Here is a 15,112-nt window from a genome sequence, read left to right as displayed (position 1 = left end):
ACTCTTTACGCCAACCTCGTGCGTCTGCTAAAGCTTTCGACTCCGTAACTTAACCTCGTCACCGTGTGCTTCACTAGAGGGCGCTATTTTAAAGCCTCGCGCTAACGAGATATTTTCATTTGCATCTTTTTAACATTGCAAATTAGATGAAAATTAAAATTTACGCCACCTAAGCCAATCACGTAAATTAATCTTAAGCTCCTAGTTAATGAGGATACCCGACACATAAGTCACAAAATAAACAGTCGCTTACATATATGTTACAACTTAAAGGCGACTTAATAATAACAATTTTTGTCGTGAAATTAAAAGAATTTAAAATATTGCGTCACGATTTCCAGAAATAAATGGGTATGGGAGTCACAATATTATGATAATTTTTTTAAAATTTAAATGATATGTCATAAATAATTTGTAAAAATTTTTTTTTACCAAAACAATTGCAATATTTAGAGTTCTCAAATAAAATTTTTGTAACGGTAACAAACAGAAATTATAAAAAATATTTTTTAGGGAAAAATTTAAAAAATTACTCATATTTTAAAAAAGTCATACTTATTTTCCTTTTTCTTAGTTTATGATTCTCTCCAAACGATTTTGAAGTTTTCTTTGGGGTTCCATTCACTAAAAAATTTAGAGAATTTTCAGAGGCCAATCAAAGTAATAAAAATCTATATGAATAGTAATTTATAATAAAAAAAATTGGTCGACAAATTTCATTAAAGAGAAAAAAAATTTTAGCTTATAAAAAAAAATGGAATAAACAATTTTAGAAAAAAACATTGTATTAAGTAATAGTTTGTAATATGCTCTACAAAAAGCTATTAAATAACTTATTTTTCGTTTTAAAACTTAACTAATGAACTGTAATGATAGTTATAATAATAAATGTAAATAAAGTCACTATGCACTCTCTATTTAAAGAAGCGGATAAAAAACACAAAAATATACTAAACATACATATTAAATAAATAAGAGAGCAATCTTGGTGGAATATCAAGAATAGTTACAATACATCGCTAAGTTTTTCAGCTAAATAGATACTTATATTAAAAAAAAGGTTAAAAAATTATTTTATTCAAACTTAAAGTACATCAAGATATTTAGTTTCAAATCTATGCAAATTAATACAATTGGGTAATACTATAAATAACAGTAGAATGCTAGCTTAAGAAAATACTTAAGCAGTTGATACAGGGAAGAATATATGAACAGTATAGAAAATAATAAGAAAAAAAAAAAGAGTATCCAAAACGTCAATCGCCAGTCACTTATGAGATGAAAGTTTTCCTTATCAAACGCGAAAGCTTTTCAGAATTTATCTCTTAATAATTAAACCTAGAACAATCATTTGAATAAATTAAATTACTATTAACATGCATAAATGGTCATTTTTTAAAGTATGAAAGAAAAACGAACTGCAACCTGATGAACTTCGAATTTGAGGATCCAATTCGAATTATATTTATAATGAAAAAATTAAGCAAGTTAGCTGAAAAAAGTTATCATCATTGGATTGAAGTTCAACTTAATGTTATCTAAATGCAGAATACCTACCCCTCCCTCCCTCCTGAGGCATAAAATGTTACGACTGATCTGCAATGCGTGTTTGGTAAACATGTTAACTGTCAGTCAACAAACACACACCAAGTGTAACTGACATGTTAATTGCCCGGACAAAAGAGCATAAACAAAAATTACATTTCCCACTTTGAATCCTTAAATATATTCATCTGAATTTTCTAAATAGCAGCACACAAAAAATTAAAATTCTAAGAAAAATATTTTTTTCTTTTTACATTGTTATAAGTTAATATTGGTATAAATGTAGTTAACTATCTACAATAACTAGCGTCGAAAAATGAGTCAAAAAATTTTCATGACATTATCTTTGATATAAATCTCAAGTAGATTTATTAAAAGATATTAATTGGTTGATACATAGATTTCTAAATAACATTATTTAGAGCAGTAATTTCCAACCTTTACATACATGAGGACCACTGGCTGCCTTGCCAAATAATGGCGAACCACAAACACTAAAATGTATGAAAATCTGTATGGGTCTAGGCCAACTGACTTAATTAAATAAGGTGAATATTACAGTTGTATTGGCTTTTTTTTTTTTTTTTTTTTTTTTTTTTTTTTNTTTTTTTTTTTTTTTTTTTTTTTTACATACTTATAAAAAAAGTAAAAATACAATAATGAGTAAAATAATGCATGGAATATAAAAATAGGAAAAATAGTATTTTCGAAAGTTTCTGATGTAAAACTCAGTAGGTGGCAGCCATTTACGTGAAGTTTCCTAATTCTTCATGGAATATATTTAATAAAGAAATAATTTCATTTAATTATATTATTTACGAAGCTTATTTTTAAGCATTTACAAGGCACGTTGATCGTACCATACACCAGTTTTTCCCAAACTTATGACTTTTGTGTACGCTATCTAAATTTTTCGTAGCGCTGTGTACCACTAATAAAAAAATGAATGTATTTTTTTAAAAATATGTTTATTTTTCTTTTTTGTAACAAACTTTTGTTAATAAATTTATTTGCATCAGTGAAAAGGATGATATTGTTTTTGCTGTGATAAAAAAAATTTGCATAACTGGCTGCTGACACCACTGATTGTTAACTGTTAACTCAGCAAAAAATAGCCAATACAAAAATACGTAATCGTAAATTTTCGTGGCTAGCTTTGTTTTGAAATAAAATTTTTTGAAATTTTTTCGTTTGTTGTTAAAATATTTCGAATACGAAAGCGTACCCCCGCTGAACTGTTCCCGCACCCCTGGGGGTACGCGTACCACACTTTGGGAAACACTGCCATACACCATTAAATAAGAAATTTGAATGTTTTTTTTGTTTTTTTTCCGTATGCCGTAATTTTAATATTTCGCGAACTACAGGTTAGGAATCTGATTTAGAGTGTTCATGTGATCTTAGTAAATAGAGTGAAATTAAATAACAAATCGCCTTAAAAAATTTTTTTAGAAAAAAATATAACCATAAAACAGCATTTGGCTAAAAGGTTATAAGAATATAAATATTTAGTAAATGAAAAAAAAAAAGCATACAGGATTTTTCCTTTAATAGCATAATTTCGGATGACAATTTATGAAATTTTTAATTTGATAAAATATGAATTGTAAATTGGCTTAAATTACGGTATTAAAATATTTCACCACGAACATTTACGTCATATATTCAAGAAACGAAAAATAAATAAAATAATAAATAACTAATTAACAAGCGAAAATTATTTGCATATTACTGGAAGTAAGAATTTTTTTTTAAAATTGCTTAATAACAAGATGGAATTTTTAAAAAATAAATATTGCATGCTCTTAGAGAAAATAAATAAATTGCAAGGAAAGTTCAAAGGTCGAGGTCCGTATTGAGCATGTAAGATATTCATATCTTCTTGAGCAACATCCATTTCAGTTCAACTTTCGACTAAAGTTCAAAGCCATCAAATATTTTTTTTTTTGGATAGGATAAATAGTAAAGGGTTCCAAGCAGGAAACAGTCGGGGTTAGAAAACGGGTGGCAGGTGAGGGGGGTTCTTTTTGCAAAGTACTGTAGGAGGTCAAAAACCCCCTATCGTCTAAGGTATAGCATCTTGAAGAATTTATACTTGATTGATTAGTGTTAATATTTAAATCTTGATGATAAAATGTCGATTGTTGAACCCCAAGCTCCAGGTTTAAATATTGTTTGGAACGTTTGAATAAAATTAGTTTAGTGGAATTTTATCGTTTTATATATATATANTATATATATATATATATATATATATAAAAGTCTGGGTAAATAAATAATTTCAACAGTATAAGTTTTAAAAAGTAAAATTGTTTAAATATGTCAATAAAAAATTAAAAAGTTTAGAAATTAAAAAACCAGAATGATTTTCATTTTATTACAATAAAAAAGTATTTAATACATGATAGATAATGCCTCCGAGTAAATAAGTTAGATTTTTATAAATTACAATTAATCATATCAATTTTCTTTATAGTTTTATTATTCAATTTTTAATCCTTTAAAAAAATCGTCCACTTGGTCAAATAGTAGTTATGATGTTTACACACATAAATGCTTGAGTTAGATGGAATTAGTATATATATAAAAAAAATTAGGCAATGATTAAAACTTATGATAAATAAGACATGCATTTAAAGAGCATAATATGCATTCAAAATGTGTACTTAGGCAATCAGATTGTTGTCAGATACTAAAAAAGTGATCAGCTGCGGACATTTCCAAATAGACATCAACAGTTGATAAAATTAACATTTTAACCCTTTCGGCCGCACCGGGATATATATGTCACCAATAGACATGTGTCCAGTCTAAACAACCCCGGCTAGACACATATGTCCCAGCCCCACCCCCACCCCATCAATAGTCCAAATAATTGATTATTTTATTTTTGCAGAATATTGTTATCTTTACCTTATTTGATCTATCCAAGTCGTAATTTGTCTTTTTTATTGTAGAAGAAAAAACTGGTTCTGAAAGGGTTTTTAACTAGAGAGAGTGAAAGGCTGGAGAAGCAAATCTATAAAAATATAGCGAGTATGAACATAATCCTATAAAACACCTTCCAATGGAAAAAATCAGCTTTTTTTTTTGGTAATTAAGCGAAAACAAATGTCAGAATTCTATTTTTTTCAAGCATTTATTCTGCTTAAATTTTTATTATTCGGCGGATTTAAATTTGCCAATTATTTTTAATTTTAACATTAACAGCAGCAGCAATTAATTTTGAGAAATGTCACTCGCGATTTAATCAATGTAAACATTGTTAAAATCGAAATTAATTCCTGTCAAGCGATATACCTACATTACTTTGGAGCAAGTACTTTATCTAAAATTGTATTAGTATTTTTATTTATCTAAATGTTTTTTTCCCCCTTCGAATTTGTGAATTTCTTTAAAGATATTAAAAGTTAAAAATCATTAATATCGATATAAGCGATTTCGAAAACTATTAAAGCATTGAGCCTTTAACAAAATATATCTGAAGGCATTGGGCAATACAGTGATAAGCAACACCTTTTCCAAAGATTAAATTTTTTCCTTAAACCATTCTTTGGTGTTGTTTCCAGATAGGTGCTTTAAAAATTCTTTTAGATAACAGCACAATACACATCAATAACTTATTGTCTAATTGGAAATCGTTATGCTTTTCCTCCAAAACTCTAACAATTTAAAAATGTTACTTATTACTATACCACCTTTTGCCCATTAATCATACTTTATATATCCAACTTTTAAGTAAAATATTACACCTTCAACTACCGTGACTTTGAATAGTTAAAGATTTTTTTGAAGTTTAACAAAAGGAAATAACTTTTATTAAATATGAACAATCGAAAAGCTTATTTAAATAAGATTATTTAAGTTCATTGAAATGAATTTGATTAAGTGAAGACAACTGTTAAAAATCATAAGTTCAGTTTAAAATTACAGAAAACCTTATTTTTTAAATATATTTTGGAAAGAAAAGAAAAACTATTCTATGTGATTTAAAATGAAGCATATACTTAAAATTATACGTCATAGCATACAATCACAATAGGTGATAAAAATGACGCCCGTGTAAATAGATGTTTTCCGTTTGCACATAATGATTGCATATATCTCTTTGCCCAAATTCATAAAAAGTTGAAAGAAAATAAAGAAAAGGGCGTATCTAAGGGTCATTATAATAAATGGTTATGGTTTGTTGAATTGGGTTAAATGAAAAAGTAAATTTATATTCCAACTAGGAACCAATGGAATTAAATCTACATTATTTGCTTATATAACTAAAAGCAGATTAAATTCAGAGTTTTATTGGAAAACATCTGCAACCACTGAAAATTAATGAATAAGAGTTTGAACAAGCGGCTTAATTTAAATATTTAGGTACAACAGTAAACAATAATGATGGCATAAAAATTGAAATCAAAAATAGAATCAACATAACTAACAGATGTTATCATGGAATGAGAAACCAGTTCAAATCTAAATACAAATAAGTTGTGAAACAAAAATACAGTTGTACAAGACACGAATGAGACAAATAGTTTTATATGGCAGCGCTTGCTGAGCAATTGACAAAGAAGATGAAGAGAAACTGATGACTTACGGGAGAAAAATATTAATAATATTTTTTTTGTGCAGTAAGAGAAAACGGAACCTGGAGAATTCGTTACAGCCATGAATCACAATCAAAATACAAAGAATCTAACACAGTAAAAATAATAAAGGTTTCTCAAATAAGTTGACAAGGACATGCATTTCGATATAGCGATGAACATCCTGCTAATAAAATAACCTTCCAAACATCAGAAGGAAAGACAAAGAGCTGGAACAAGATGGTGAGATAGAGTAAAGAAGTGGTTAAATGATTTGGGAGTTAATAGATGGAGAAATATAGCATCGAATTGATCTAGATGGGGTTAACTAACCGAGACAACCATGGCCGGTAACCGGCTGTAGGGCCTAAGAAGAAGATAAGAAAACATAATGAAAAATACAAATTATGCAAAGGCACTAAAAAGTCGGCATAGTAAAAATAATATTTTTTTAAAAAAAAAGTAAGCGTTTAAAAGTATATTAGTCAAACATTTAAAAAAAATTCATAGTCCTAAGATTTAAACTTTATAACAATTGCAAATGAAAAATAAATGTAAAAAAATAAATAAATAACAAAATCGGAGATTATTCTTAATACAATCTAATTATATAAATTGTTTTTATAATTGAAATATTACTATAGGAAAATTAAAAATCCAAAAAAAGACTTAAGTAACATTAAGATTATAATCAGCATTAATCATTTACGTTCGTATAAAGCTTACACATAGGTGGCATGCAATCGGAATTAATATTTGTTGTTTTAATGCGTGAAATAAGCTCAATAAAAATAAAACTCATGAAGCAAAATTACGCTTAATTGAAATATTTATTATGTTATTTTCAATTCAAAATATTTCTAAAATTGGACGACTTAATACAATATATGAATGGTTCTCTGACTATGACAGAGATCAGACATACAATTGGAACGATTAAAAAAACTTTCGTGGCTTAAAGCAATCATTCGACCAATGATAAAAAAATAAATAAAGTAATTTTACAAAACATCTTAGGGGCTGGGAGCGACTGGGGGGTAGAAAAAAAAACCTTTGGTAAATGAGAGAGGGAGGGGAGGACTTCGGAGGCTTAGAGTAATATTTTACATATTTTATTTACAAAAAACACGAATTGCAAAAAAATATTTTTTTTCTTTTTAATAATATTCAAATTAATGAACGCCTGAACAGGGAAAAATTCAGGTACATACAACTATATGTATGCGGCTATGGCAGGAAAGCCAGTTTTAAATAATGTTCCCTCAATAAGCTTAATTAAATTGAGCTCAGAATTTAAAAATATAATACTTGCTTGTTACAAAATATATGCTTCCTTTTTTTAAGATAATGAAACGACTGCAATTTATTTCACATGTGTACGAAATTTTCTCATTTTCAAACTTAAAAACGTTTTCCAAACATTTAACAATTTCACGAATTTTTATTTTTTACTCCAATAGCGACGGAAAACAAGCATCACTCGCTTATTTCAAATATTTCTCAAAAAGGAAAAGAACATAAAAGGTGAAAAAAAATCATTTTTTTCATCCCAATTTCAATATTAGTAAACATATTAAAATGCCACTCAATTAGCAGGACAAAAAAGTAATACACAAGCGTTAAATATTTCATCTAAAGCAAATACTAAAATACATGCTTCAAAGATTTTCCATGGAAAGGAAGTAAAAAAGTCATGTTTTAAGCACGCGAGAAAAGAAGCTTACTTATTATTATACACATAGGAAAATTTGGAAATTTTTTTTTTAATGAAAAAGACATTTTTAAAATCAACATTAATCAGAAAATAGTAGTACTTATTTGAAATCGGACAAACGACGAAAAATAATAAAAAAAAATTATAAAAAGATAACATCAATAAAATAATTCCGAACATAAAAAAATTTATTTTATCTTGATATCGCAATAAAATTAATATTTGTTAAGAATAACCAGTTAAAACAATCTTTTTTCTTTTACCATGAAAGAATATTTTTTAAGTACTAATAAAAATAACAAAAATTTTAAGATAACTCTTTGGAAGTGGAATTTTGGTATACAGGTATTAACTCCTGAACTCAAAACAATTTTCTTTTTCACGATCTCAAACAAAAATATGCTAGTAAAACATTCATAAAATCTAACAAACAAACGATCTCAGACACAACAAAATAAACTAGATGAGAGAGCAGTATTAAAAAAAGTTTATTCCAGGTATGTTTTTGCGTTCGTAATGTAGCATTTGACAAAACTAAATCACATTAAATTATACTTCTTTAAGAGTCTTATTAAATTATTTAAAAGCGTAACAAATTATACTTGTTTTATAAATTTTTTAAATTAACTTGTAAATGCATATATATTGCGAATCACCAAGCAAACGTTCCCATTAATAAAAATATATGTCTAGAAATATGTTAACCCCCGAGTCCCTTTTCAAGTATAAGTGAAATGAAAAATTAAACAGTATCAAATTAACTAATTCGTAGAGTTAACTTTAAGGAGAAATCGATCCAACAAAATTATGATTACAGAGAGGAGCAAGGCTTAAAAGGAAATTGCCAACCTAGAAATCGCATTTAGAAATTTATTTTAAAAGAAGTTTCTTAAAAACTCAAATAAATCATACCAACGAACATTATCGGGTCTGTACGCTCCGCTTGCACTTAATTGAAGGGACTTTTTTTTTCCTTTTAAACCCTAGCGAAAAATGAGTTTTACTAAGTGAAAAATTGCAGCTATATGAAACTCTCAAATAATTATAAAAAAAAAAAAGAAAGCTTTTTAAATAAGTAAGAAAGCCTTAATATGAATGAAATTATTTATTTTTTCTTACATAAAACAGAAGAAATATTAAGAGATTTAATTCATAATAAAAATCGAAAGTATAAAAATAAGAGCAAAATAAATTAAATATACAATTATATGAATAAAAGTAAATTGCAGACAACTAAAAGAAAGGCTAAGTTCACAATTTCATAGTAAAAAAAAAAAAAAAAACGGTTGTTTTCTTCTGAAATTTTAAAGTGTATATAATTAATTCTGAATTGTACATGTCTGAAACAATTCTAATTGCGAGAAACAAAACAAACATTGCTCAGGACTTTCAACATGCGATATAAATAATTATAATTTAATTTGTATTCTTCAATACTGATATAAAATAAGAAATCTTAAGAAAAATAACATATTAATTTGTTTAAAAATATATACATAGAAAATTGAATTTATTTAGACAAAAATATTTTATTACTAAATCCTATGTTTACATGTTTTGTAATACAAAAATTTTAAAACTCTCTAAAGATAAATTAAAAATTCCATCATTAAGATTTAATTAATTTCAAAATTTTATGTTAATTTTCTACAGCAAACACATTTGTAATTGAAATAAATCACACTGTTCCCGCTTTATTTTTTCTTTACTTCTTAAACCAGGACTTAAACAAAGATTATTGACTTCCGAAATAAATTTTTTATATTTAATATGATTTCTTGCGTCACTTTTTATTGTCTAAAAAGAAATGTTTTAACATTCATTCGTACCAAAACAAAGAAAATTATTTTCTATAAATGCAGCTTACTGAAATTAGATTTTGGTGAACTATTTTCTTCTGAATAGAAGAAAATGCTTTATGGCTCTAATGGTCCGCCATTAATGCGAAAATATATATAGAGCTAAGATAAAATTATTCTCACGAGTATGCTTGCATTTATAACTGCAATTCTTAATATACGTTAAATGAAGGATTTTTCTCATTAACTATTAAAGTGAGCATTATAGTAGGAACTTTTTATATCGAAATGTTCCATTCTAGAAGTAACAGTTTTTATTTAATGCATCAATAAATTATTATATCAGTAAACTCTAAATTGATTGCTTTTTTTTATATAATTACTGCACAGTATATAAATTTAATTTTAGCGTAACCACTTATAAGTGATAACGTAACGCATTATTTTAAAACTAATTCGGGTCATATTCCAATAATTGTTTGGGATCTGTTAAAGAATACACGTGTTCTTCACGGGCGCTTAATGCTTTTAACTGCTAATTAAAAGTATTTGCCAAAAAAAAACAAGGACAGTGAGTAAACAAAAAATTGTGAATTTTTACCAAACTTAACTCTAAGCTAAGTCACCTGATGATAATTTTAATTTGTAATAGATTTTAAAACACAGTTACTCAATTAGTTTTCAAAAATCTTACCTAAGTCTTACGTAGACGTTAGGGTTAGGTTTCTTTCTTTTGCTGAGTTACATTTGAGTCACTATTTAATATTGAAACTATCTATACAATTATAACTAACCGTTTCAATCTATTTTCGGTAACTATCGCAAACGCATATCTTGCGTTACTAAATAGAAATCGTGATTGTAAGATAATCTGCGAATATTTTTTTAGGATTATATACTGCACTCGACATACATTATAAGTCAAAATGTTCTATTCTGTGTTTATTTCTTTTCCAGATGGAGAGAGTGGCTGAAATGTTATACCTGCCAGTGATTAGATAGTTTAGAAAAAAAAATAATAATAATACGAACATAATTCAAATTAATTTTACATTGTTGAAATTTTCAAATAAAACTAATTCTCAGAATGACCATGATTTAATAAATTCAAGTAAATTTTTACTTCGGGAATATTTTACACACGCATTTATATAGATATAGTTAATCCTTAATAGGATTCCTGCTATATCGCGCATGCCGGGGGCTGTCTAAAATTACGATATACCCGGATGTGCGATACAACAATGGCTATTATAAAATAATGATAACGGCTGTTTTTATAATAAAAAAAGTTTTGTTTATAATAAAAAATAAATAAAATAAAAAAGCAATAACTTCAGACTATGCTTACTAGTAAAATCATCCGTTACTTTCGATCAGTACTTAAAAATTATAAATAATTCAATTCCTGACCAAGCTCTTTGTCATACAAATATTATTTCAGTTTGTTATTCTTTAATGAGTTTAGAAAGTAATAGTATGCATTCGATCACGGCAATCAGCATTACATAGAGTGCGATATAGCACTCTATGTAATGCCGATCGTATAACCTTAAGAACAATGTTAAAGTATGTATAACATTATCCATGAAATAATGGAATGAATCGCGAATATAGCATCCTAGTAAAAAGTAGTAAGTAGGAGACTATGATTACCACTCATAGCAAGATGAAGACCATTTATAATTAGTAATAGAGTTATTACATACATAAATATATATAAATAATGTGAAGAATTTTGGGGAATAAAATATTTGAATTGATTGCATTTGTGTTCCAGAAAAACAAAAACAAAAAAATTATTAAAGTGGATAATAACTAGAATTAACTGTTGTTAAAAATTAGCGTCAAAAAAATCTTTGTAAAAAAAAGTTCATAAGAATGGCGATTACTAAGTCAGGTAAGCATAAGCAGATCTGTTAAGAAACATGAGAAAGAAAAAACTAAGAAGGGGGGACTGAAACTAAGTTCATAAAAGAGTGAGAAAACGTGCTTCGAAAACCACTTTCTCTTCTAAGAAAGTAATTTTTTTTAATATTTTCTTAAAGGGGTATAAGATGAGGGAAAAAGGTATTGCAAAGAACTTCCGTTAGATTCGACAAGGTAAAGGGTAATAACCAGTTCACACAAACTTACCTGTGCTACCAAAAAGGGCCCAGGGAGGGAAGGGTTCAACAACATCTACTTCAGCTATGCGACACATAGCGAAGGATTTTTTATAGAACTAACTTTCCATAGTACATTATTCTATTTATCTCTTCGTCGAGAGAAGAGGGGTTGAGATGGTAAAAAAAAACTGGCGAAGAGTGAGAAAAAAGTTTTTTTCCCTCACGATCGAGGTTATCGAACTAGCACTCCCTTTCGATAAAAACGAACAAGTGATACCTGAAGAGTTAAAAGAGGACATTGACATAATTCCTTCATACACTGAAAATTCTGATACTAAAGTTTCAATAAGACGTGGATTAAACTTTAACAATGTGTCAGAGCTTCTCATAGCTTTCAATAATTTGTCCTTGAATTGGACAAGTGCCACAGTGACATTAAAATGTCCATTCATCTGTAAAATGAAAAAAAGAAAAAATTTAGAAAAATTCAACGCATTTTGTTTGGACCACTACTACTTCGCCAGGACCGAGTATCTTGGATCCATAGAAAGTCAGAATTTAAAAATCAAGCTTATTTAATAGGGGAAAATATTTTATGAGCCGCGTTGAAAAGCCGATACAATATTTTATTACTCTCTGAAAGAAACCCGCATTTGTGTTGCATGGAGTGGAAAACCACAAAAACTTTAAATGGTTAGTGGAAATGAGGACTGTGAAGGAAATGGTACAAAATAGCATTTTTTTAGTTCTTCTCCTCGATGAGAAGATCCAATCTCGAAATATAAAAAAAAGTAGCATTTACTGGCATCTTTCAGAAGAACATAAAAAAATTAATAACTTTATAGCTCTTAATATTATAAAATTTCACCAGTAGCGTAAAATAAATTATCATTTAAAATTATAACAGGGGTAGAAGTGACCAATGAGAAAAAAATAGGATTGTTTTGAAAAAAATATAGGATTTTCTAGGAAAAAAATATAGGATTTTCTGGAATAAAAAATAGGGCAAAAAAGATCTAAATTAAATTGAAAAGCACGGATCATATATGAATAACTATAAAACTTAATTATAAAACACTTTAAAAAATTTGATAAAAAAAATTATATAAACAATTTTCCGCAGTTGAATGGTGATTGGCGTCGCATGATTTTTATTATCAAATCACTTAACTCATTGTATAAAGTGTGAATCAATGAGTTTTTTTTATGTAATAGCTTTAAAATATTATCAAAAATTGATCCAACACTGATAAGGAAATGTAAATAAATGTAAATAAGCTGATAATAAAGGCTCTTCTAAGACTTTTTTAATGCTTGGAAATCTATAAAGCTTTACCAAACTACTTTTCTGTTTAGGTAGATCTTCTATAAAACACTCCTCTAAAGAAGGCAAAAGATGCAGGATTCTTTCGCAGACAGTAACAACAGAAAGCCATCTGTTGCTCACGTATCGCAACACTTTAGAATATTCACAACCAAAATTATCAATTTCCTTTTTGAGATCCTCTTTCCTGGAAGGAAATTAGGAAAGCCATGAATAAATGTTTTCCAAAAAGTCAATAATATTCCCAAATTCTTCAATAGCTAAACCTTTTCCAAAGGCATTATGAATAACATGTAAATTACATGTACCCACATTTATTAATCCATACTTCCTAACTTTCCGTAACTTCTTTGTCGAATAGTTGAAAAACACATTTATTAACATTCGGCCCATCAGACCCAAGCATCACTATATGCTTTAAATCTATTTCACAAGAATTTAGAATTGATTTTATTGCATTAAAAATGTTGAGAGCAGTTGCATGCCCCAACAGTTCTGAACCCAAGTATCTCTCGGATATACCATCATCACAAGAGCACCAATATCGAATGTGCACATCAAGTTGTTTCAAGTTTTGCTCATTAAGGGTCTCGTCAAACATTAATGAGTAATAAGGTTTTTCTCTCTTGAATTCGTTGGTGATTTGCTTCAAAAAGTAAGGACCAAGTCCATGTGATATAGAATAAGACACTTTGGTGGAACATAAGGTCATCCCAGTGCACAAATTTGAGTCTGGGAAGACAGATGAAAATACTTCTTTTATAGCATCCTGCGACAAAAAAGGAATAATTGTTCAGGGCAACATGGATTGTCCATATAATTTCAGATTGCAATATTTTGTCTTCAGAAGTAAGAGTCCATACTTTTTTTGATTCAGTAGAGCTGGATCCTGGCTCCAAACAAACACTATTGCCAGCAGCAATTACGAGACGCTTTTGAGAAATATCCTTTTTCTCATTAAAAGTCTTTTTATGTTTTTTAGTGCCTGAATGCTGCAAAAGCTGAATTTTGCCACTATTGCTGATGTTTACAGTAGCCAGACAAACAGTACAGTAGGCAGAATATTCATCTTTACCTTTTTGGCACTAGTCTTTAACTTTACCATTATTTTTATCCTCTAAATCAAGCCAATCATCACGAAATCGTGTCAAATGATTTGGCATCTTTTAATTGTACTTATAAATTAAACAGATTAAATGAAATAAATATAAAAACAAATTAATCAAAGATAATAAAATAAAAACTTAAATAATCTAATTGAAAGTTAACATTTTGAAGCAAAATATTAACATAATTTAGTTTGCCATCTACTCAGAAAAAAAAAGTCATAGAAAGTAGTATAAGCTTAGAAAGCACTAAAACAAGAGATAGGGAAGGGGGGAGAACACTATGTGTTCACTTACCCATTGTCATTAAGCAGTATTGAGGACAAGTGAATTTCAAAATGATCATGACTATCTGAGGAAAGAAAAATCTAGAAAATTGTCTTCTATAGTAAAAAAAAAATATTAGAGGGAAAAAATATAGGCCAATTTTGAAAAATATAGGAAATAAAGGAAAAATAGGAGGCTTTCTTAGCTTTTTGTAAAAATATAGGAAAAATAGGAAATATAGGAGGACTTCTACCCCTGTTATAAGGATATTTAACAAAGCAAGCAGAAAAAAAGTTCTTATTAAAAAACAAAACCACATTTCGATGAAATAATTTAATCCCACCCATTAATAACTTACAATTGTTAATATTAAAACACATGAGAAAACATTTCTCCTTAAATAATAAAATATATGATTATTCAATTGGTAAATCATTTACACTTAGTTGCTAAAGTTTTACTATGTAACAAGAATATTCAATTTTTTAGTGATAATTAAAATTTAATGGTAGAAAATATTAAATCTAAATTCACTCTTTTTCATTGTTTTAACATACTTGTATTCAGGAAATTGATAATTGAAAATGAAAGAAAAAAAAATATATCAAAATTTCACATTTATTCAGCATAGAATAAACTAACTTAAATTTTAAAAAAAAGGGAAGA

General features: G+C 27.7%; 1 protein-coding gene across 1 annotated transcript in view; it reads right to left on the bottom strand.

Moving 5' to 3' along the window:
- The window catches only part of LOC107450919 (NGFI-A-binding protein homolog), a gene marked incomplete at its 3' end in the record, with an annotated part of 240,314 nt that overhangs the window by 113,624 nt on the left and 111,578 nt on the right, over nt 1-15,112 (bottom strand). The window contains 1 exon segment of the mRNA XM_071187826.1: nt 556-624. Within this exon segment, the coding sequence (XP_071043927.1) occupies nt 556-624 (69 nt within the window).

This window comes from Parasteatoda tepidariorum, chromosome X1 (assembly GCF_043381705.1).
Source record: "Parasteatoda tepidariorum isolate YZ-2023 chromosome X1, CAS_Ptep_4.0, whole genome shotgun sequence".
NCBI lineage: Eukaryota > Metazoa > Arthropoda > Arachnida > Araneae > Theridiidae > Parasteatoda > Parasteatoda tepidariorum.
Note: the sequence above shows the minus strand (reverse complement) of the source record. Positions and strands in the feature narration are given on the sequence as shown.